Source organism: Hypanus sabinus, chromosome 4, assembly GCF_030144855.1.
Source record: "Hypanus sabinus isolate sHypSab1 chromosome 4, sHypSab1.hap1, whole genome shotgun sequence".
NCBI lineage: Eukaryota > Metazoa > Chordata > Chondrichthyes > Myliobatiformes > Dasyatidae > Hypanus > Hypanus sabinus.
Window position 1 is genome coordinate 52,414,744 of NC_082709.1, and position 26,689 is coordinate 52,441,432.

General features: G+C 40.6%; 1 protein-coding gene across 3 annotated transcripts in view; it reads right to left on the reverse strand.

The window, feature by feature from the left end:
* Positions 1 to 26,689, reverse strand: part of vps8 (VPS8 subunit of CORVET complex) — a 607,159-nt gene that overhangs the window by 156,575 nt on the left and 423,895 nt on the right. For all 3 annotated transcript variants that reach the window (XM_059967078.1, XM_059967079.1, XM_059967080.1), the window contains one exon: positions 24,037 to 24,205. In XM_059967078.1, the coding sequence (XP_059823061.1) occupies positions 24,037 to 24,205 (169 nt within the window). The remainder of the gene's footprint in view (positions 1 to 24,036; positions 24,206 to 26,689) is intronic.

Genomic DNA, 26,689 nt, shown 5'->3' on the forward strand with positions numbered 1-26,689 from the left:
TTCATTGCCACAGATGCCTGTGGAGATCAAGTCACTGGGTATATTTTAAAAAAAAGTTGATAGATTTTTTTCTTCATTTGTCAGGGCTTCAAAGTTACAGGGAGAAGTTGAGAGAATGGGGTTGAGAGTAATAATGAAGTGTTTGGGGGAGGGGTGGTATGGATTGGGGCTCGCAGTTTAAAGATGTGCTGGGCAATTTGTACAGAGAAAGTAGCAGACTACTAGGAAGTAGAGCGATGAAAGCAGATATGAATGTGGCATTTAGAGACTATCAGATAAACACATCAATATGCAGGGAATGGAGGGTTATGGATCACGCACAGAAGAGCACAAAGATTGTGGGCCAAAAGACCTGCTCTACTGCCCCATGTTTTATTTAACTCAATAACTCAGTTGGGAGAGAAAGCATGCTGAGTTCCAGCTGGACAGGATGTTTATTGTTTCTCACACGGGTCGCATAATACTATGCCAAAATCACAGGGACAGCAACAAAAAATTGTGTTATATTAGTGTTAAGTATTCCTTTTGTGTTACTTGTTATGTATAGAAAATCCACAAGAATCAAATTCTCGAGAATAATTTAAGTTAAATTATTTTCTAGATATTTAGATTTTACTATTGTTGCAACCATTTCACAGATTTTGGGATGTAATTTTACCAATTGTCTTAAGTTACTTAATGGCTACATTTCCATAATATCAGACAATTCTTAAGGGCATTTCAAGGGACTGGAAATGTATCACCAATGTTGTCTCTGCAAAATTTTTCAAGTTTATTGGAGGTATAGGTGAACCTCTGTGAGTAGCCATTCTCAGGCAAACATCCCAAGAATGAGGCCCTAGATACTGTTAGTCAGCTATGCTATGCAGGCCATCTTTCACATGCCTGGTAAGTCACAAAATTGGTAACATCTTCCTACGGTCCTGATGAAGGGTCTCGGCCTGAAATTTGGACTGTTTACATTTATCCACAGATGCTACCTGACCTGCTGAGTTCAGGTTTTCCCCCGCTATCCCAAGGTAGAGCGTTCCTATGAAATAGTTTGTAAGCCAGAATGTTGTACAGTGAATAAGCAATTACCATTTATTAATAAGGGAAAAATTTGTGAGCATTCCCAGTCTCTCCAATAACCTTTAAGCTATGAAGCTGCCAAATCATACCAAATAACTCAAAAATACACTGCCTATATAAAGTAGAAATGTATGTACAGTGTAGTTTCACTTACTGGAATCGGGAAGACAGCGAGCAAACTGATTATGGTGTGTGAGGCAGAGTCATCGGAGGTTGGGGTGCTCAGCAAATTTTTCCAATAAATGGCAGTTTTGTCATAGTTAAACACTTGGTTATACAAATAACCACCTTCTGTAATTATTTCCTTCAGTTCTGTTGGGAACTTTTTGGCAGCTTCAGTATCAGCCGAAGCACTCTCTCCAGTAAACTTTAAGCTATGAAGTTGCCCTCGCCTCAGAAACTGATCAAACCACCCATGACTACCTTTAAATTTCACTTTCGCAACACTTTCATCACCATCGTCCAGTGCTTTCTGTTTCAGCTTATTAAAAAGACTGACTGATTTCTCCTTAGGCATAAGATAACTTAACGGAACACCCCACTTTGTACACCCATCAATCTACTCAATCAATAGTCTTTCCATTTTACTCATTATTGGATGCCGACTAAGAGGGACCACTTTGCTACGAGCAGAATCAACAGTAATATTGGCCGCTTTCAAGATTCTTTCTCTCTGCATATAAATACTGTAGTGCAAATAGTGGATGCAGGCAAGTTCAACACACGGACAACGTCCTTACTTCATTTACCATGATCAAAATGCTTAATTATGTCTAGTTTTACACTAAGTGTAACACTCTTATGAGCTCTTTTAGGCTTTTCTGATTCCTTAGCACTCATTTTGCTAACAGATGCACAAAATAAATGGACATAAAGCACTGATGCTCAGAGGCATGTGCTTAAGCAATGGCGGCTAGAATGCAGTTCCAGGGGAGGAGCTTGGCTGCTCGGGGCGCGCGCTGCCTTTTATCATAACAGTGAAAACACCTGTTACTGAAAACAGGTAACTAATGTAGGTCTTCCATAAAAGCAAGCGTTCAGAAAACGGGGGCTCAGTGACATCAGCACCAGACTCCGGAACAGAGGTTTCCTGGATTCGAATCCAGTCGGGCCATTCCTGAGTATGCTTTCCATCTGTGATGGGTTGAGTGTTGAGCTCGCAAATTGACTTCATAAAATAAAGAAAAATACCGCAAAATGTCCGTGTGAGGAGTGGCGTGTCATGGTCTTTCGTTCCGCGCCTTGTAAGGCATGAAAATGCCCGACACTGACCACGCATGACTGAGTCAACATCATCATCATCATCAGAAATAACAAACAAATCCAGTACCAAAATGTTGATGTACACAGCTTGAAGTGCTCCTTGTATTCTGACCTACGAAAGAAAACTAGTCAACAAGACCAATAGGAAAAAATTCAAACTAGCATGCCTCCACAGCAGAAACCAGATCACCCCAAGTTCAGTCACTGAGTTGCAGTAAATCAAACTCGAAATCATCATCCACTTGTTGACCTAAAAACAAACGGGCTTTATACTTCACAACTTCAAAACAAAACAAAAACCCTCTATAAACCCATCTCCATTGGACTATACTATCCTCTAACAATAAATGGCCAAAACAAGATTCAGGAAAATGTTTATCATCAATTTTTAAGACTTATCATTCACTAGTCATGTGGTATTTTGTACGTTACCACAGCAGGCTCTCTATAATCCGAAAAATGCACTGATTGTGATTGTTAGTTGGAAGAAATTATGAAGAAGATTTTATTCATGGGATACTCATGAAGCCTAAGAAAGTGTCAAACATAAAAGCAATGAAATCCCTGTCATTGTCACTTCTTTCCAATTTTCTTAGCAGGTTAACTTTACTAAAACAAATCTAGCAAATATAATATCAGCAGTATCTTTCTCTCAGAGCATCTCTGAACATACAACATGTTGAACTTTGAGGTGGATGGGTTACAGCAGTGGAAGACCACAGACATACAGTGACCATTTGATTAGGTACAAGAGATAACTAATAAAGTGGACAGAGTATTTCCAATTCAGCATGATGCATGACTTAGAAAGGAATATGTAGACTGAGATGTTCCCATGTACGCAAAGCAACCTGTGATTACACACTGCAACAAAGAACAAAATAAAAATCAAGCTATTTCACAAGTTAAGAAAGAATATTAGAAGAGAACTCAAAATGATAGTGTGGTAATTTGTTCCAGCCAGAAGAGAACCTAAAGGGGGGTGTACTGGCAGCCCCTGGCACACTAGTTGTATGGCAATTAAACAGATGGTGAAAAGGACAGCACGTTCCTTATCACACATATATTATCATCGAGTCAAACCCCTACTCCAACAACTCATAAATATCTGCCTGGTTGATTTGTAATGGGGACAAATGCTTTATCACTACCACTGGCTGTTCAAAGCCGTCAATGCTATAGTGCATACTTACAGAGATTTTGGAAAAAAGATTAAAGCAATTTTAAAAAATGATGCCATTTCAGGTTGGAACAGGATGTAAACTGACAGCATCCCCTTCTGGGAGCACTGAGTTGTATAAGCCCACAGGGGACCAGCTTCAATGCCTAGATGCTCAGCATGGAGCTGAAGGTCAGATCCTACAACTGATCTCTGAGCTCTTGGAATAAAGTTAAAAGCTTCAAGTGTACCTGCTTGGAAAGTGATGAGCAGATGGAAACTAAAATTTGCTCTTCAAAGAGAATTAAAAGATCATGTGCATTGAAAATTCAATTTTGCTAATGTCATTAATTTCTGACTTTGTATTATGGTTAATTAAAATTTAATGAGATTAGAATCACAAAATGTTGAAAGGGGTTATTTGCCCTCATATAATGATGCCATCTCTTTGAAAGAGCTTTCCAACCTGTTTCACCTCCTCACCATGACCCTTAAGTTATTTTTCTCCTTCCAGTATTCCTTTGTAAAGTTGGCACTGAATCTGCTTTTACTGTTTAGTTAGGCTGTACAATACAGACTATAACTGGAATAGGCTGTAATGTTATCACAATCTGCTTAGTCCTCAGTGGACTCACATACAAAAAACACTTGGCCAAGGTATTGGCACGGCCATCTGTACAGGTGGAACTCCAAGGCATGAAAATATAAATTTGACCTGGAATTAACTTCCTTTTTATGTTGATGGTTAATCTACCGTGCATGTCCAGCATCCTTGTTATGTTGTACAGACACACAACATTTAAAATTCTTTTTTCACCTTACATTTCTCTTAATTCTGTAAAGTCAATGATACATTTATTGTTAACTTCTGCATCTTTATAAAGGAATATGACAAATGTGAGGACAGCATAGGAAAAGCTAAATGCTGAAACATGTCAATGTTAAGAGGATGTGCTGGAAGTTTTGAAATACATTGGGATAGAATAGTCTCCAGGGGATATACCCCAGGTTACAATGGGAAGCGAGAGACGAGATAGCTACACCTTTGGTGATGATCATTGCATTCTCACTGGCCACAGGAGTAGTATCAGAAAATTGGATGTTGGCAAATGTTAATCTTTTGTTCATAAAAAGATCATAAGGATAATCATGGGAATTACGGACTGCTAGTGATTCTTATGTCAGTGTTGGGCAAACTATTGGAGAGGATTCTTAGAGACAGGATTTATTAGCATTTGGAAAAGTATAGTTTGCTTAAGGATAGTTAACATGGCTTTATGAGGGGCAGGTGATGACTCAAAAGCCTGATCGAATTCTTTGAGGAAATGACAAAACAAATTGATGAATATAGAGCAGTGAATGTGATGTATTTGGATCTTAGTAATGCATTCAACAAGGTTCATCATTCAGAAAGATCTAGGGAAACTTGGCTGTGCAAATTCAGAATTGGCTTGCCACCAGAAGGCAGACTTTGGTAGCAGATGGGGCATAGTTCACCTGGACGATGACCAGTGATGTTCTACAGGAATCTGTTCTCGGACCCCTGCTATTTGTGATTTTTATAAAAAACTTGGATGAAGAAGTGGAAGGGTGGGTTAGTAAGTTTTCAGGTGACATCAAGGCTGGTGGCGTTGTGAATAGTATAGGAGGTTGTCATAGGTTACAACGGGATATGGTTAGGATATAGAGCTTGGCTGAAAAGTGATGCACTTTGAAAGGTCGAACTTAAAGACAGTACATGGTTAAAGGCATGATCCTTAACTGTGTGGAGGAATAGAAGGATGTAGGAGTCTGCGTCCTTAGATCCCTCAAAGCTTCCACAGGCGTTGATGGGGTGGTTTAGAAGGTGTGCTGGCCTCCATTTGCCAATGGCCTCGATTAGTCTGACTGAATTCCAGAATCACAATGTAATTTTGCAGCTCTCTAAAACTATGGTTAGACCAGACAACAATTGCGTTCATTTCTGGTTGCCTGGACGAGGGTGCTGAGGTGGTTTACCAGGATGCAGCCTGGATTAGAGTGTATCTTTTATGGGGAACCGTTGAATGAGCAAGGCTTTTCTTTTTGGAGCGAAGCAAGATGAGAAATGACATGATAGAGGTGCATATGATCAGAGGCATTGAAGGAGTCAATAGGCAGTGCCTTTTTCCCAGATGTGTTTCTTTTTTACATAGAGGATGATGGATGCATGGAATGCACTGCCAGGTATGGTGGTAGAGACAGATACGTTATGTCATTTACGAGAATCTTAGATAGGCACATGGGAGATAGAAAAATTGATGGCGCTGTAGGAGGTAAGGGTTAGATTGATCTTAGAATAGGCTGAAAGGTAGGCATTGTTATGTTTTGTAATTCCAAAACATTAGAACTAATTGAAAGCAAAACAGGGATCTGGGAAATAAATGCATGTACCTTGTTTTTACTTTAGCAAGGCGCTCATGTATGATGTGGCAGTGTAATGACATTTGCCATTCATGAACTATTACATAAAATCCATAATGAATGATTTAAACAAATAAAGAATGCTTAATCAATTAATTTACAATATTATTCAAATAGCACAGAAATATTCAGTACACAACATGAACAACATCGTGGGCCGAAGGGCCTGTACTGCAGCTTACTGTTTTATATTCTATTAGTTAAACTGTTTGTGGTAAAAGCTAGCATTGATTATCATAAATCAGAAATTTATGCTTTTAAATTGATTAGATTCAGTGATCATGTGAATTATCTAATTAAATCTAAAGCATTGTTGTTCAGATTGCTTAGAGTTTATTACTGAAATTTCTCTTAAAATCATTTGAGATATGATTTTATTCTCAGAAACAGTACAAAGGGTTTGTTTTTTTATAAATTACAATATGGTTATTGAAAGTTTATTTGCAAAGTAGAATGCTAGTTATTAGGCTTAAATATTGTTAATAGAAATTAAGCTCAAGTTTGTGTTGTACTAATCTGTAGGTACCTTGGCTTTAGGAAGACAAGAAAGAAAAGTGAATTTGAGTTATAAGTAAGTCAACAAAACTATTAATTGTGGTGTTTCTGCTTTTAACTTTCTAAGAAAGAGATGCTCACCTCAACTAAATAGTGCTTGCTCTTGGAAATAAATGAAATCATGAAAGTCTGAGGTTTCAGTGAAAAATGTGAAGGCGGATGAGATTTACTAAGAAGAAACACTTTACCAGATAAATAATATAAAGAATATGCACACTTTCCAGCCATTGTGGAAGAGAAAACTGATAACAAACTGGATAAAATATTATTTTTCTGGAAGTGGAAGTAAAGAAAAAATTAAGATCATTATTTGAAGCTGAGATTTTAAGTACTTCCTTCAAGCAGAAAGTCTATCTGGTAGGAGAGTCTTTCTAGAATTACTGATGGAGAAAATTACTTGGAACATATAAACTGTAAAAAAAAGTATATAGAGTCAGCCACAAGAAAGGCAGAAGTTATTAAAGAGAGTGAGCACTAGCAGAAAAGATTGTGAATTTTTACTTTAAGACAGTTCACCTTCTATATATTTTGATGCATATAAACAGGTAGTAAAGTGTCCCAGTTGTCAGGTTTGAAAAATTACTTCAGCAACCACATGACATTTGTGCTTTTCCACTGCAGCAGTGCATAGATTTTGAAAATAAAAATCTATAGGCCTTCTGAAGAAAAATGTAGCAGAGATGATTTCAGTAGCTGTCTGTAGGTGAGCCTATGAAAACAGCTTGATTGGGACATGCTTATATGATCCATCCTAAATGACTGTAGCATAAAAGTGCATAAATTAAATAAATTTGCAATTTCCATTGGACAAATAGGTGGAAAGAGATGTCAGAGTGAGCACTTCTTGTTTTTGATAAGGGAACTGAGATGAGAAAATTGTGTTTGAAGATTAAGGAACAACGTAAGTCATAGTTTTACTCACTATTATTCTTGCAAGTTTCATGTTGAAAATGTGGAGCATGGTTATTAATGTTGATTACATGGAGCAAGTTTTCAAGGTCATTGTTACTTCGATTGGGTCAATTTACAATGTTAAAATACAGGAAAACATATTATTCAATATTAAAAATATTATTAATTAAAGTGGATACTGCTTTTCCATATTTATTTATTAACCTCCTCTGTGATATAAATTTATACTCATTATTTTCATTTAACTTATTCCCCTCAGAAGTTAGAGATATCGTTCAGAATTTGTCTGTGGTAATATTTTTACCAAAAAAAACCCATCATATTAGCCATTTGCAAAATATTTGTTAGTCATATAACAAACAGTTCCTGCTGTATCATTAAATACAGAACAAGAAAGAACACATGCAGAAGTCAATTGCATGCCACCACCCAGAGGATAAATGTCTTGAAAAAATATTTTTCTGAGAAAAAACCTAAAATGAAGAATCTCTGATCTGAAATGTTGATTATGCTTCTCTTCACACAGATGCAGCCTGACCTGTTGAGTAATTCATCATTTTTCAATTCTGTAGTGGTCTTAAAGCTTTCACCACCCACAGCACTCCAATATTCGCATTATTATGGATGAAAGCAAAACACAATGAACGCACTGAAGCTTTGGAATGGTCACATTAATGTCATTGTCCCTTACTATTGCAATGGAACAAAAATCCAGCTGATACAGTTTTTTTCTATCCAAAAAATAATTTTCTAGAGAATAAACTCATTTTGAGGTCATAAAACAGGAGCAGAATCCAGCTCTTCAGTCCATCAAGTCTGCTCCACTATTCAATCATGGGTTATTAATTTTCCCTTTCAACCCATTCTCCTGCTTTCTCTCCGTAACCTTTGACACACTTATTAATTAAGATCCTACCAACACCCAATGACTTGGCCTCAACAGCTATCTGCGGTAATGAATTCCACAGACTCACCAGCCTCTAGCTAAAGAAATTCCTAATTTTCTCATTTTCTAGAGAATAAACTCATAATGCTATAGAGGAAAGAGTTAAATAAGCTGAAGCAAAACTGAAAAAAAAGGTTCCCTTTTAGTTATGAGACTCATAGCTGTGTGTGATGCCCTCAAAAATAGATAATGTATTTGATCTGCTCAATTAAAGAGCAGTAGGTGGCATATGTATTAATTTCATTCTGTGCTTCTCACCTTCTTAATGCTCAGAGACTAAAGATGAGAAGACTGGGAGTCTCTGTGGAGGTCCATAATCTTCTTGTCATATTCTTATTTCAAGTTAACTTTGTTTTGCTAAATCAGGTCCCAATTATTCACAAAAATTGATACTTTAATTTCAGAAACTACTTAATATCACTTTGTGCTTAACGCATAGTATGAATCATTGTCATCATAACAAATGATCCAACTGCTGAAAGTACAATTATGATTACCATTGTCAACAGCATCAAATTCAAAATACTAAACATTCCTGAATACAAAAGATGTAGCAGCAACAACATTTACATTTATATTGCAGCATTGATACTGCAAAAGAACTATCATATAAAAGCTGATGCAAATTCACAAGGAAATATTAGACAAAATGACCAATAGCGTGGTCTTAGGAACAGAGGAAATGTAGCCATGTAGCAAATCTCTGTGGGGTTGTAGTGTAAATGGAGTTTCCAGAGATTAATTCCAGGCTTTGAGAGGCAAAAAACACAAGAACTAATAATAAAATAATTCAATTTGGCCATTTTTTAAGTGCCATAATTAGAGCAGTTTAGTTTCTTGGAAGACCAAGTTCCCTCTTTAATGTATAAAGATGGAACATGTCGCCTAAATATTTTGGAAACGTGGATAATAACTTTAAAATATAGGCAATTTTGGAATAGGTTATAAGATTGGCACAACATCGTGGTGCGAGGGGCTTGTACTATGTTGTACTACTCTCTGTTCTATCACTGTTGAAGTCCCAAGCAAGTTTGGTTACAAAGTTTGTAAAAACTCACATGTCCATGAGGTAGGAGAGAAAGATGCATACATAACTTTAAGAGAATGCTATAATTTAATGACAGCATATTACATATTATCCTACGTCATTAAGAATGAAAACAGAACTTAATACGCTTCTCCATTTACTTTCATTACATTCTTATAACCAGGCAAGGGAAATATCAATTTAACTCCCTGCTATAAAATCCACAAAACAAAAATATATTTTCTGCACTGAGCAGATGGCATAAGGTTGTTGTGTTTTGGTTCAACTCTATGGGAGGCTGTCGCACAGGATTATAAGTGAGTTATAAAGTAGAGAGACAGTATGTTTTTCCCAGGGTTGAAATGACCAAAAGCAAATGCCATGCATTTATGGTGAGAGTGGGTAATTTGAAAGGAGATGTGAGGGGAAAGTTTTTTTACATAGAGAGTGGTGGGTGCCCAGAATGTGCTCCCTGGGGTGATAGTAGAGCCATGTACTTTAGAGACTTTTAAGAGACATTTAAATAGGCACATGAATGTGAGGAAATTGGAAGGACATGGACATTATGTAGGCAGAGAGGATTAGTTCAGTTAGTCACTTGATTGCTAATTTAATTGGCTTAGCACAACATTGTGTGCCAAAGGACCTGTTCCTCTATTATAGAAAATAGAACATAGAAGTTCTATGTGTAGACATGGGGCCAATATATCAATTTAGTTTAACTGCAGGTGGATCAGGAGAGGCTGAAGGAAACCACTTCATCTAAAAGCTGTAAGCACAATAAGTTAAAGAATAACTTTAGCTGTACCAAAGCTCAATAATACGCCTCAATTCAACTCAAGCAGAGTTTCACCCCACAGACAGTTGCAAAGTACATGCCTGATCCCACTGAAATTAATCAAGCTGGGAACACACACTAGTTTCATCCAATTTTATCTTCTTTCTATTACAATGTGAAGAATTAATTTAAGTTTTCATTTCAAAATATAAGGAGTGTAAAACCCAAAGGTGATATAGGAGTTTCTGTATTTTGATTAATGAACAGTTGGCATTTGGGATATGTTGCCTGACAGGGTAATGGAAGCAGATTTGACTGTGGATATCAAAAAGGGAATATTTTAATCCTTAAAAAGGAAATGTAGGTGGCTGTAAAAGTAGCAAATGAATACCACCAACTCAAATAATCAGTGCCCTCCTCTACTGTTACTCTTTTACTATTCTATAATATTCTGCGTTTGAAAATTTCTGCACTTCTTATAAATTAACACTTAAACTAAAGGTTAAAATTATCCATTCCAAATCTAATTTTTCTAACTGTGGTTTACAATGTTGAACAGAAAATATCGAACACTACAGCACAGACACAGGTTGTTTAGCTGACAATGTTGTGCTGAGCTAATTAAACAAGTAAATAAGTGTCTAACTGAACCAATCCCTCTTATCAAATTAAAGTACAGTGCCTACAAAAAGTATTCATCCCCCTTGGAAGTTTTCATGTTTTATCGTTTTACAATATTGAATCACGGGATTTAATTTGGCTTTTTGACACTGATCAACTGAAAAGACTCTTTTGTGTCAAAGTGAAAACAAATTTCTACAAAATGCTCTAAATTTATTACATTTCTTAAACACAAGATCATTGATTGCATAATTACTCATCTCCTTCATGTCAGTATTTAGTATATGCACCTTTGGCAGCAATTACAGCCTTGAGTCTGTATAGATAGGTCTCTATCAGCTTTGCACATCCGGACACTACAAATTTTCCCCAACTTTTCTTTACAAAACTGCTCAAGTTCTGTCAGATTGCATGGGGATTGTGATGAACAGCCCTTTTCAAGTCCAGCCACAAATTCTCAATTGGATTGAGGACAGGACTCTGACTTTGCACCCCAGGACATTAATTTTGTTGTTTTTGAGTCATTTCTGTGTAGCTTGGCTTTATGCTTGGGGTTATTATCTTGCTGGATAACAAATCTTCTCCCAAGTTGCAGTTCTCTTACAGACTGTATCAAGTTTTTGTCCAGGATTTCTCTGGCTTTTACCCTCTACAAGCTTTCCAGGATCAGCTGCAGTGAAGCATCCTAACAGCATGATGCAGGCACCACCATGCATCAGTAGGGATGGTGTGCTGATGATGATGTGCTGTGTTTGGCTTAAACCAAACACAATATTTAGCCTGATGGCCAAAAAGCTCAATTTTGGTTTCAACAGACTATGGAACCTTCTTCCAGCTGACTTCAAGGTCTCCCACGTGCCTTTTAGCAAATTCTAGCTGACATTTCATGTGAGTTTTTTCAACAAAGTTAGACTGAAGACTACAATCATATGATACAATTAGAATTTCCTGTGCTTAATGCATATTTCTTTCTTCAAATAACTGATCATTCAAGCATAAATTAAGCATTTGGTTTCTGTAACACTATAAAAACATTTAGGGATTGATTATTTTGATGGCTAACATACAGTTCTGTAGAGGACCACCAACTTGTGCTTGTATCAATATCATCCTGAACTCCCACACCTATACTATAAAGCACAGAACTGAGGAAACTGTGAGTCAGATGTTGTTACATCCGATTCTGCTATCGTAACTGTGAGAATTCCATAACTTTATTGAAAAGAGACAGATACACTTTCAATCTCCTCACTTAACTCAAGTGCAACCCCATTCATTTCAGCTTCATAAAGATTTCAGGATCTCAAAGAAACCTTTTGGCACATTGGCCTTCATAAATCAAAATATCGTGTACAGGAGATGAGATGTTATGTTAAAAGGTACCCTGATTTTCTCTCCAGTGTTTTTCACCTGATCAGTTCAGTACTTCTTGCATTTTTTTGTTTTTATTAGCTTATTGTTTTATTCTTTCAGAGATTTTTTGTATTTAGCCCATTTCTGGCAAACTGAGGCAACCTATTGTGAGATTCTTTGTACTTCCAAAATAAGGTGTGAAGAAACCATTAACTGAAATTCATATCTAATTTCAAGCCATTAATTGATGTACACATCTAATTTCAACTGTGTAACTCAAGTCCTGGTGTACTTGGTGCTGCCCTGAACACTATTCATTAAAATTGTACTGCGACTTTTTCCGCAGTCGTTCTTGATCAGTAAGGGCATCAAAAGTTATGCGGAAAAGGCAAGAGAAAGGGACTGGGAGTGTTGGTACAACAGCCATGATGGAATGGTGGAGCAGACTCGACAGACCAAATGGCCTAATTCTGCTCCTATATCATATGACTTTATGGAAGGGTAAAATCCTGGGCTGCCTGCTGATCAGTTCTCTTGCAAGATTGTGCAAGAAGCACAGATGATTCATTTCTATAACCATTAATAATTATAAAACTCAACACCTTCATGCATTTTTAATAAAGGTCATTTCAATATCATTGCAAACACTACAATTTTCTTAAAATCGTTCTAAATTATGAAAGAAATTCGATTGAACATGGAATGAAAGGTGCGAACTAATACATGATATCAACATTACCCATAAGCCATTCCACAGTAGTAACCTTTTGGATTATGGCGTCATTCCAAGCTTTCTATTAAATTGCTTCTTTTAAAATTCTTATTGCCAGCTATTGACAAAGACAACATTTAGATACAGAATATTTGCTCAGAAGTTTGACCTTCTGGAGATTGGATTTTTTCTAACTTTTGTCTCGGAGAACTGGGTGAAGAATATTTAAATATGTTTAACACTTATTTCACCATCACCATCATGCAAGCTAGAACTTCCCTTTCATATAACTTCCAGGGAGGAACTTCAGTTAATCTAGCAATCAGATATGAATAAATGCTTTGTTTAAATTTTGTCAATACTTTTAATTACATTTGCAATTAATATTGAAGTTTGCATGACATTCATATCATCAGTGAATTGAACTATTCTTAACTTTTTCAGTTCAGTTCAGTTTCAGTTTATTGCCAGTTAGAAACCACAAATGCAATGCAGTTAAAAAATGAGACAACGTTCCTCCAGAATAATATCACAAAAGCACATGGCAAAACAGACTAGACCAGAAAATCCACATTAAGTTTGGCAATCACCAATCCAGAGTCTGGAAAGGCTGCTGCTTATTAATATCGCGCTACCATCTTAGCGTGTCCCAGAAAAGAGCTCCAAACCCACAGACAAAACAAGACCAAAAACTAAAGCTACAAGACCTGCACAAAACCACATAGTTACAACAGTGCAAACAATAGCATAATTGATAAAAAACAGACCATGGGCACAGTAAAAATAGTCCAAAGATGTTAAAAGACTATAAGTTCGAAAGAAACCACCACACAGTTTCCACAAGTCCTCAGGGGCCCGATTGACTCATCATCCCACGCAGGCGGCAGAAGGGAATACCCCCGCTATGGACTTCCATGGAGCCGCTGGACTCAGCCTCGCAGACGCAGCACGCACTGAAAGAGACCTGACCGCAGCAGACGCCGAGTCCGTCAAACCTCCGAGCCTCCGACCATCCCCTCCGGCACAGCTTCTCCGAGCACCATCCTCTGCCGAGTGTATTAAGACGCCCCCACCAATGGCCACCGGCAATGCAACCCCGAGGACTGGGGGCCTGTTCTTCCCAGCAGAGACCCGGACCTCTCAGCAGCAGCAGCAACAAAGAGGGCCTTCCTGGAGATGTCCAGATGTTCCTCCTTGCTTGCATGTCCATTTTTCATCAGATTATGATTGCGCACGGCACCCACTTAACAAATAACAGTTATCAGCTCCGGAGTGGCCGCTGCAAGCTGCGTCGCGCCACCATCTTGGCTATTTATAGTACAATTTTCAGATTTATAATTTGTAATTTATCTTCTGTGGCAATATTCATTCTATACTTTGAATACTATAACATTTATAAGAATGGGAAGTATCACATGAGTTAATACATAATGCATTATGCTGCAGGTACCACAAAACTGAATCTCCTACTGATAAGCCCAAAAGAGCTTGCTGACAGCAGAAATTAAATCTATTTTGGGCTCCTAAGAACTTCAGGATGCTGAGGAAGCAGTTTCTCTCATAAAAGTCTTTCAGAAGTTCTCAGCCTTACATCTTTAGCTTTTCACCACTTCATCCTGCAATCAACTGTGACAAATTGTCAAGGAGTTGAAGGTACTAGCTGATCAGCGCAAATATTCCAATGATATCGCCTCTGTTGATGGGTTCAGAATCTGTGATGAAGCTTGATTGGGTGGGGGCTTCTTTTATCATCTTCACAATGTTGACTAGTACTCCTGCACTTGTAAATTGGTTTATTATAGTCACATGTACTCAAGACACAATGAAAAACTTGTCTTGCATAATGTTCATACAGATCAATTCACTTCAACAGGGTACGGTTAGCTCTTTAGCCTGAACAAAGATATTTTCATTCCCAAACCTTCCTATTACTTGGAGAAAAGTTGTCATTTTCTTTTTTAAATTAGGACAAAGTAAGAGTAGGTGAATAATTACTATTTTTTTTCATGCAACACACACATTTGTGTTGTTTGTGTATGTTGCTTGGATTTCCAGCATCTGCAGATTTTCTTTCGTTTGTGACGGACTATTTTTTCCACCATAGATTTCACTTATTAAAACCATGTTTTGGTAATTTTGTCTGCAGTTTACAGATCTGAATACTCAGCAGTTATTTGTGGTGTTTTCAGCAACCTTATATTTAATCTTTTAATCAATTAATTTTAAACACTGCTTTTAAACTTTGATGAACCTAAGAAGATCGTCAATTGCCCTGAAAGTTTTGACTGAAGCTAATATTCTTTAATTCTTCCTTGAACTTAAATGTTTGTGTTACATTTGCTACTTCTTTCAGGATTTAAGTAGCTACTGTACCAAGATAAATGCAATCACAATCTTCGTGACTCAATAACCTCTGGTTTGTAGTATGCACATCAAAAGCTTATATGAAGGCTTATATACATCATATGATTCAAATCAAGATGCAACGTGACTAGTGTGGCGGCCCGCACACATGGGACTCAAACTGCCATTGGGAGCCGCAGGCAGACGTGTGGTCCGATCGGGGCGGACTTTCCGCTCTGCGCGTGACTACATTGGTGACCCCGACGTACCAGATGGCAACTGGAACTGGCGACTCAGCAACCAGCCATAAGTCCGAGCAACTCGTACAGCGCGGTCTCTCTGAAGCTTCCGACTTTCTGGGCCACTCAGCCCCACATTTGGTTCGAGCAGGCTGAGGCCCAGTTCAACATCAGAGACATTACAGCTGACGCCACACGGTATTACTATATGGTCAGCACGCTCGACCAGGAGACCGCAGGCCGGATCATCGACTTCCTACGCCAGCCACCAATGGATCTGTACCTTCGGACTCTCCCACCGCGAACGGGCTGCGTGGCTTCTACACATGGACAGCCTAGGCGACTGCACGCCATCCGAGCTCATGAAAGATATGCTGGTGCTCATGGATGGCCATAAGCTGTGCCTTTTATTTGAACAGCTGTTCCTCGAGCAAATGCCAGAGGACATTCGCCTCCTCCTCGTGAGTGAGGATTTCAGCGCCCCACGCAGGATCACAGCTAAAGCAGACATCCTTTGGCAGAGCAAGCTACGTGGAGCAGCCTCCATGGGCCTAGCTGCGATTGCGTGCCCCAAAGCCCAGGCCCCATAACTGAAGACATCGAGACCCAAGGGGGAAAAAGACGAAAGTTCAGAACAATGGTGTTTCTATCACCAAAGATGGGGCTCAGACGCGCACCGCTGCCATCCACCATGTGCTTTTCCGGGAAATGCCAGGGTCAACCGTCACTAATGGCTACGATGGCTGGCCACCGAGACAACCTCCTGTACCGACACTCCGGGCGGCGCTTCCTGGTAGACACCGGGGCCGAAGTCAGTGTACCACCCCCCTCAAACACGGACACTCATAATGCAGTCCCGGGCCCCAAACTCACCGCTGCAAATGGCACCAGTATTCGGACGTATGGCCCACGATCTATCTCACTGCAATTCGGGTCGAGCCGTTTCAGTTGGACTTTCACATTGGCAGCAATGTCACAGCCACTACTAGGGGCAGATTTCCTACAAGCCAACTGCCTCCTTGTCGACCTATATGGCCGGCGTTTGGTCCACGCCGAGACACTCCAACCTTTCCAGCTCGGGGAAGCCAAGCTAACGGCCCATGGTGCCCAAGTCTGCAGGAGGATGGAGGCCCTGCGGAGACCACAGAAGGCTCAACGATGCCACAACCGCCGACAGATACCCGGTACCCCACTTCACGGCGAACCTGCACAGAGCAACCATCTTCTTGAAAATCGACCTGGTCAGGGGATACCATCAGATTCCAATGCACCCCGACGACATGCCCAAGACAGCCCTCATCACCCCGTTCAGTTTGTTCGAAGTCCTGAGGATGCCTTTCGATCTCAAGAATGCAGCCCAAACTTTCCAAAGGCTCATGGACTCGGTGGGCCGCGGCCTGGATTTCGTTTTCATTTACTTGGACAATATCCTGATGGCCAGCAGTTCGCATCAAGTGCACATGGCACATTTGTGCCAGCTTTGCCAACGCCTAAGCGACCACGGACTGACAATCAATCCAGCGAAGTGCCAGTTCACGCTGATGGAGATTGACTTCTTTGGCCACAGAGTCCACTGACATGGCGCAGTTCCCCTACCGGACAAGGTCCAGGCCATCCGCCAGTTCCCCAAGCCCAGCACAGTCAAGGGCCTGCAGGAGTTCATAGGGATGGTTAACTTTTATCATCGGTTCGTGCTGGCGGCGGCCAGCGTCATAAGACCCTTGTTCCGCCTGATGGCTGACAAGGCCAAAGAAGTGGCATGGGACGCGGAGTCCACGGAGGCGTTTGAGCAAACCAAGGAGGCGCTAGCGAAGGCGGCCCTCCTAGTGTACCCGACAGTCGAAGTACCCACGGCACTCACAGTCGACGCTTCTGACACAGCAGTCGGCGGAGTCCTGGAGCTCATCGAGGACCAGTGGTGACCACACACTTTTTTTAGCCGGCACCTACGGCCACCAGAGGTGAAGCACAGCACCTTCGACAGGGAGTTGCTAGTGCTCTACCTGGCTCTCGGGCATTTCCGGTACTTCCTCAAGGAAGGGAGTTCATTGTGTATACAGACCACAAGCCTCTCACCTTCTCATGGTCGGCTCGGCAGCAGAGGCACCTGTCCTTTATTTCAGAATTCACCATGGACGTCCACCACATCACAGGGAAGAACAACGTCGTCGCCGACACACTGTCTCACCCCGCCTCCACTCAGTAGGCATATCGTCCACAGGAATCGACTATGCAGCACTTGCGGAAGCACAACGGTCAGACACCAAGATCCCAGCTTACCGCAGCGCCGTTTCGGGGCTCCAGTTGGAGGACATCTCCATCGGCCCGGCAATGGATCGACTCCAGTGCGACATGACTACCGGCAAACCCCGACCTGTGGTACCAGCAGCATGGAGGCGCTGGGTGTTCGATACGCTGCACGACCTGGCCCACCCGTCCATCCAGGAGTCCATCAAGCTGGTAGCAGACAGATTCGTCTGGCACCATTTGCGCAAACAGGTCGGACACTGTACCAGGACCTGCGTACACTGCCAGACCGCCAAAGTCCAGCGGCACGTGAAGGCTCCCCTCCAGCAATTCCAGCCGATGCAAAAGAGGTTCCAACACATCCACATGGACATTGTCGGCCCCCTGCCAGTCTCCCGGGGCTCCAGGTATATCTTTACCGTGGTAGACAGGTTCACCAGATGGCTGGAAGCCATACTGCTCGCAGACACATCCACTGAGTCCTGCGCCAGGACACTCATTGCAAACTGGATCGCCAGGTTCGGCCTCCCAACAGACATCACCTCCGACAGGGGGGCGCAGTTCACGTCTGGTTTGTGGACAGCACTGGTGCAGCTCCTGGGCACCCAGCTGTATCACAGCACAGCATACCATCCCCAGTTCAATGGTTTGGTAGAGCGATTCCACCGGCATCTCAAGTCGGTCCTGATGGCGCAGTTCAGGGGCCTCGACTGGACAGATGAGCTTCCCTGGGTCCTACTGGGCATCTACACAGCCCCACAAAGAGGACCTGGGCACTTCCTCGGTAGAGTTGGTCTATGGTGCCCTCCTGACGGTCCTGGGCGAGTTCATACCAGAGGCCTAAGGTTCGGCTGAAACTCCAGCAGCAGTGCTAATGAGGCTGCGGGACAAGGTAGGGACCCTGGTCCCCACCTCCAGGCATGGTCCCACGCCATCCTTCACCCCTAAAGACCTCCGAGACTGTGAGTATATTTTTATTCGCAGAATAAAAAACAGGTCACCTCTACAGCGGCCGCACGAGGGACCCTTCAAGGTGATCCAGTACAACGGATCCAAGTGTGTCATGGAGGAGGGAGGCCAGGAAGAGACTTTTACAGTGGACCGCCTCAAACCGGTGCACTTGGACATTGAGGGTACCCGGACCGCGCCGGCAATGCCGGCCACCCAGGCAAGCCACACAGACTGGGGGCTCCGCTCTCTCAATGGACGTTTCTGGGGTGGGGGGTAGTGTGGCGGTCTGCACACACGGGACTTGAACCACTATCAGGAGCCGCAGGCAGACACGCGGTCCGCTCAGGGCGGACCTTCCAGGGCCAGTCTGATGTCACGTCTGCGCTGCAGGTCGCAAGGACCCATGGGAGGGATGATTTAAGCGCGCAATTTTGAATCAGTAAAGTCATTCCGAGTTCAGCTCTTTCTGCCTCCGTGTGTTTCTTCAGTAGCGCTTTGCGCATGACTACACTAGCATACTTACAGTTTCACACACACTAATGCAAGCACAGATGAGAAAGGATCTTTCATGTCTTCTTCAGAAAGCCCTTTCTGCACAGCCAATAAATACTTTTTTTTCCCAAATGTAGACACTATCATTTGTGAAAATCATTATAAACAACTTGAACACAGCAATTGCATAGTTACAATAAATAAAAATTGTTGCAGGATCTTATGCATTGCAAATCAAAAATATAAAGGGCAAACAGAACAGCAGATACAGGCCACAATACCAAGGGGCGTGAAAGAGAGAAGTACTTCAGCATTGGTCTGCACAAACAGCCCTTGAAATTGGCACACAGAACCTGGCTCAAAGCATATTTATCAGATCTTGATAACAAATCAGACCTAATGAACAATAGAGCAGAGCGTGCATTAAATACGCTGAATCCAATTATACCAGTTTTTGAAGAGGCTCATCAGGAGGTCTTTTGCTTTTAAGTGTTCGGTTCACTGCAAGTCTAATCCACCATTACTAGATTTCATTTTCTTTGTTTGCTACCTGCCAGCTGCTTTCACTAGGAATTGCCTTATTTTCAGCTGTCTGTAAACAGTGAGCCTCAACAAAATGACTTTTGTTAATTCAAGATTGCTGCTAAAACTCAAAATGAGGATGAGGGTTGAGGGTTATTCTGATTTTCTCAAAAAGGGGTCACACAGCCTGCAGATTGCTCAATCTGGCTTTGAGCTTAAAATCCCCTAGAAAAATAGGTAGTATAGTTTTACTTAGTTTATACAATGCATGATTTCTTGAAAAAAAATGTTCAATAAATTTCATAGACCAGCAATACCATTTCCTTCAGAGAAAGGAGCTTCAAGGTTGTGACCTGGACCACACAAATTTATATTTCTTTTAAAACATACCAAACTGAATCACAGAAACGGTAGCACAGATTCTGTGGTCAGTAGTACAGTAATAGGGCTGGAATTACAGCTTCCAAACAATGGAATGGGTTGTTAGACCGTAACTCATGATAATCAGACAGCCAAACAATGTTAGTGCTCTGTGTGGATCTGGGACCTGTGTAAGCACCACAAGACACAGGGCAGAATTGTATGATTTTATCTACTGAAATTTTTAGAGATGTAGGGAGTGAGGGAGTGGGCAGCATTTTTTCTACTGGTCTCCCTGGACAAGAATCTTTAAAGAACCTTGTGGGGCTAGAAATATGGACAGGCAGTGTTGTACTTCTGATTATCAGTTTATCACAGTTTATTTTCTAGAGTGGAAAGCAATTTCAAATTTAACCGCAAACATGGCAAATGTAAGTCAACAGAAACGTAAATTAACATTAATTATACCTAACTAACATGTACATAATGCAAAGCAACTATATGTGGCCAACTACAACCATTGTTTCACCCACGGTCCTACCAAGACTATCAAAGCAGGATCTGGGTCAACCGGAAAACTGGGACTGGGCTGAGAAATGGCCAATGCAACTTTATGTTGACAGGTGTGAGGTGTTGCATTTTGGGAAGACCAACCATGGTAGGTCTTATATGGTGAGCAGTAGGACACTGAGAAGTGTGGTAGAACAGAGGGATCTGAGAATACAGATCAATAGTTCCATGAAAGAGGCATTACAGGTAAATAGGGTCGTAATGAAAATTTTTGGCATATGGCCTTCATAAATCAATGTATTGAGTACAGAAATTGGTAAGTTATGTTGAAATTGTATAAGAAGCATTTTTTGGAGCATTATGTGCAGGTTTCGTCACCTACTTACAGGAAAGATGTAAATGAAATTGAAAGAGTGCAGAGTAAACTTGCAGGGATGTTGCCAGTCTTAAGAACCTGAGTTATAGGTAAAAGTTTAATAGGTTAGGACCTTATTCCCTAGTAGATAAGAGAGTGATAGTAGATCTGATAGGGGTATTCAAAATTATGAGGTTTATAGTTCAGTAAATGCAAGCAGGGTTTTTCCATGGAGGTTGGCTGAAACTCAACTCAAAGTCATTGGTTAAGGTTTAAAGGTGAAATGTTTAAAGGGAACATGAGAAAAAAAAACCTCTTCACTTAGAGGGTTGTGAGGATGTAGAACGAAATGCCAGTACAAGTGGTGGATTCAATTTCATCATTTAAGAAAAACTTTGATAGGTCCACGTGGGTGGAAAGGGTATGGAGGGCAATGGTCCGAGTGCATATCGATGGTACTTGGCAGATTAATGGTTCGACATGGACTGGGTAGGCCAAAGGGCCTGTTTCTGTGCTGTAGTGTTCTAGGACTCTGAATAATTTTTAAAAAATGCATACAAAAATAGTTAGTTTTAACTTTATTTTTTAAATTTAAAAATTTGAATGCAACTGTTAGTGATATTGCTTACAATGTCAGAAACAATTTGGCTATAACTGCAGCTATAAAAAACAGTCTTCAATAGTTTTCACCAATCATGGATTTATCTATGTTTTAGTCATCTTTATACATGAAGTTGAGAGTGATTTATGCTATGAGCCAAGATTGTAATATGGACTCCATGAATTTATTGCATTCCGAGGTAATGAAACCTTATCTAAAAGTAAGGCTGAAGAGAAAGATGATTATGGAAAACATGATGGAATATATGAATTATTTGGATGGCTGAGCATAACAGGATTTAGTATTTTTTTCCTATGATTGCATTTTAAGTAATTTTTATGTTGGGTATTTATTTGTTTTCTTTGCTTTTAATAAGCTGCCTTCTTAGCTGCTTTTCAGATCTGGATTATATACAGTGGGCATTATAAAGTGCTGGAAAAATATCACCTACACCGTTTCCACAGAATCCTCCAAATTCTGAAGAACAAGCAAACTATCATCTCAGTTTCTTCCAAGGCCAACACCTCATTATTAAGTACCTAGTTACATTTAGCTGTCTACAGTGGACATGCAAGATCAATGACATCTTGGATACCAGATTCCCAAAACAGAAATTGGGTGAGACTAGAACTAAAGATTATGGTTATGAGAGATGTGTAAGGGTGTAAGGTGAAATGTTTATGGAGAACATGAGGAGGAACAACTTCACTCAGAGGATGGTGAGAGTGTGCACTGAGCTGTCAGTGCAAGTGGTAGATGCGGTTCAATTTCAATACTTAAGAGAAATTTGGATAGGTGCATAGATGGGATAGGCTTGGAGGGCTACGTTCCAGATGCAGCCCGAAGCGACTACGCAGATTAATAGTTCAGCATGGATTAGATGGGCAGCACAGCCTGTTTCTGTGCTGCATTTTTCCATGACTCTCAGAAGACAGCATAGAAGAGATTACCTGGTAAACAGATGATTTAATTATATGCTGAAAATCTCCTTGAAGAAATGCAACATCTCTCTGATTCCTGGGAATTCTGGCCCATGAACCCCAAAATGCAGAAAGGACATTTGTAATGAGGCCTTCCATTAAGAGTTCACACAGACCTTGAATATACAGCACAGAATATCAGCTCACAAACTATCAATCCACCTATCATGCCAGCAACCTCCTGCATCATCTGTGAAAGAGACCATGGTACCCACATTAGTCTCATCACCCACTTCATAGCTCACAGAACTGGAATAGATCCTCAATCTCAAGGAACTGTCTAAGGAAAAGAAACTTTCAAATTCAACTGTGCTTTGAACTCATCCCATAAAGAAACACTGGCCTGAAGCTTTGATATATGTTGATGGTCTTCTGCCTCTATAGCCATCCAATTCAACGTTTGATGTTTTGTGCATTCAGAGTTGCCTTTCCACACACTACTGTTGTGAAATGTGGTTATTTGAGTTACTATTGCCTTCTGTCAGCCTGAATCAGTTTGGCCATTCTCCTCGGACTTCTCTCATTAATAAGGCATTTCCACCCACAGGACTGCCGCTCACTGGATGTTATAATTTTGTTTTTCACACCATTCTCTGCTAACTCTAGAGACTGTTGTGTGTGAAAATCCCAAGAGATTCAGCAGTTTCTGACATATTCAAACCACCCCATCTGGCAGCAACAATGATTCCATGGTAAAGCTAACTCAGACCACATTTCTCCTCCATTCTGATGTTTGGTCTGAACACGAACTGTATCCCTTGACCATGTCCGCAAGTTTTTCATGCATTGAATTGCTGCCACATGATTGCTTGATTATATATTTGCAATAATGAACAGGTATATAGGTTTATCTAGTAAAGTGGCCACTGAGTGTGCAGGATATTTGAAAAAATAGTTTACTAATAGAGCCCATATAAGCAAACTAGCTATAAGCTCAGTGTATTGATCCAGGAAGTTGACTGAACACTGATCATAGAGAAAAAAAGGGAGTCAATACAAATAGATTGTGCAGATTAAGGAAGCTCAGAGTAATAGAATTCAACAATTGAAGCAAAATCTAGTCCATCAGGTTGTACAAAGCTTCTATCAACTTTCAGTACTTTGGTGGTAAACAATACAATTGCAATACATTCAAAGATGAGGAATAATATTGGAAAGTAAATACAATCCCCATTATCTTCTCTCAGCCATCCCTTCCAGAACAGATGTTATGCCAACTGCGTCCAAAACATAGTGATGAACACAGAAGTATCTCCGCTCCAACTTCCTCAGAAAGTCACATTATAAGAGTTTATATTTCTCATCCAACGAACTGTTGTTATGCTTTCCTATGCCTGGCAGCTTAACACATTAATGAACTGAGCAAATGAGCATCTGTGTGGTGCATTGTACCCTAGATACTATTCTGACTGCAGATTATCATCATATGTAAGACAGGGTAGATTGAAATATCAGAGTAAATTTTACTAATTTTAAAGAAAAGCTTAAAATACTCAGGGAAAGGAAGACTGCATTCACTGTCATGTAAACAACAGCACAACCACTGAGGAAGGTTGTTGGAAATCAAAAGAACATCTTCTGTTTTACAGCATCTTACCTGTGCCAAGGAAATGCTACGTCCCCTGTTGACATCTAATCCCAAATCTCGGCACCTTCCACCTTTATTACCAGAGTTGCATTTGTAGCAAGTCCATCTTGTCTGTCCTTCAATTTGAATTCCACAGTCTTTACTTTGGAGACAATGTGAGTGGTAGATATGGCCACAACTGCAGGTGAAATGAACAGAGATTAAAATGATCTTCTGGTTAAAGATGGTGCTGAAGCACAGTGACAACTTGCTGGCAGCAAACAAAGCTACTAACTACTTTATTAATCACACATTTTCTCATTTACCATCATGGCAATCAATAGCCTGTAACTTCCCTTTTGTAGTTGAGCTTTTGAACCAGTTTATGACTTGGCTTTTTTTGTGGCGCGAAGTGAAGTCTCATGGTTGTAGCACGGCGGGTACGAGCCGAAATGAGGCGGCAGGGACCTGGCTTAAGAACGGTGAATGAGCCAATGTTTGGCCACTGCTGGACCAGATTTGGAGGTGACTCAACATGGCAGAACTGAGGCAAGGCAGAGTCGAGGCAGCAAAGTCCTGGCCAGAGAGCGGGAAACGACCTGCTGTATGGCTGATTTAAGCATTTGGCCAAACAGTAAAGTTTGGGTATGGACTGAAACAGCCTGAGAGCTTCTCAAAGCGGCAGAGCCTGGATCGTAAAGTGAGGAATGACCTGAGGTTTGGCCAATTTAAGTGCTGGACCAGATTGAAACAGTCAGGATGTTGGGGCCAGAGGAGAGGGACAGGCCAGCATTCATCTCACTGCTCGTGAGATTTACTTGTCTCTACCCTAAACTAAGGCTGTGCCCTGCAACTAATGGCTTCCTGGACTGACTGCAGTGATGACTGGCTTCGTGGCTGTGGACTCATTTTTGTGAATGACAGAATGTTATTTGCTTACTTTTATTGTTTGTATGATTTGTTTTTTTTTTGCACATTGAGTGTCTAATGGTCTTTTTTAATGGGTTTCTTTGATTCTGTAAGGAGATGAATCTCAGGGTTGTATATAGTATATACATACTTCGATAATAAATGTACTGAGAACTTTGAATCATTACTTTTCTCTGAGTGGTAGCCAGATCAAAGGCCAGCCAGGTAAAGCAAGGCATTAAAGAAGGAGAAAGATTAAAAGTTAGCTTTATTTGCATATGTACATCAAAACATATAATGAAATGTGTCATTTGCATCAAATCAGACTAGTGAGGATTGTGCTGGGGGCAGCCTGTAAGTGTCACCATGGTTCTGCACCTATATAGCATGCTCACAACTCACTAATCTTAACCATACATCCTTGGTATGTGTGGGGAAACCAGAGCACCAGGAGGAAACCCATACAGTCACATGTAAAAGCTCCTTACAGAGGACGACAGGAATCGAAGAATCTTACAGCTAGTGCAGTAATAGTGTTACACTAAGTGCTAGTCTACCAATGCCAGAAGCTCTCAATTTTGAACACTTGTGTTCTCCAAGAATGTGTAACATGGGGCTGCATAGCCTCCTCCTGTTTATATGCCTATTGATAGCATGGCTCTTTCCTCACCGAAGTACACAGCTCATTTACTTTTACAAATGTGCACAAGTGGGTAAGCACATTGCAGAGGTAATTGAGAGAATAATTTGAGATTATTTGAATGTTGCAGCCTTAGACTTTTGTAGACAGTGGATCTTGCAGTTTGGAAACATCCAAATTTTCCTCCTTGGTACCCAGACCTCTACACACTTGTGGATAAAGTCCATGATGGCAGTGACATACTCATCTCAGCTGGCTGCTAAACCTTTGAACATTGACAAGTCTACTGACCAAAGCAGTCATGTAGAATCTCATGCATTTCCTCAGACCAGCACTGAACAACATTCTGTACTGGATCCTCATGCTTCAACTTCTGTTTTGATGCGGGGAGAAGGAGTGCAGTCTGGTGGACTGGTTTGCCAAGTGTGGACACAATTGGCTCAGCAGGCAACTTTGATGTTTGGATAAAATTGTTATATATTCATGCTTTTATATATAGCCGATAATATGTTCTACTGATCCATTCCCACACAGAAAGTAAAGATTTCTGTAAATTCACTCTGCATTAGAAAAAAAACATGCTTTATTTGGGAGCTGGATAGTATATTGCCCTCAAGACCATGAAAACTCAATTACTCTGATTCATATCATTCACCTCATCAGTGTTTGCAAAACATTGCTAATCAACATTGTGTTTGTTGCTATTCAAAACTGGCCAAGTTTCAATTATGGAACAATCTGTGTTACATAAAAGAGTTTGATGCACACTACAGAAACAGAAGAAAATGCTGCTCATGTGCTATTTGCTATTAAAAACACTGTCAAGACTATTTTTAGATATCTATTTCAAATCTGGGCCTGCATTCAGCTTGTAACAATCGGTAACAATGGACAATATTAAGTTTCATGATGCATAAAATTTTAATTAATCCATTAAATTCTAATCATAAGACCATACAATATAAGAGCAGAATTAGGCCACTCGGCCCTTTGGGTCTACTCCACCATTCCATCATGGCTGACTTATTATCTCTTTCAAACCCACTCTCCTGCCTTTTTCCTGTAACCTTGAATGCCCTGACTAACCAAGAACTTACCAACTTCCATCTTAGATAAACACAATGATTTGGCCTC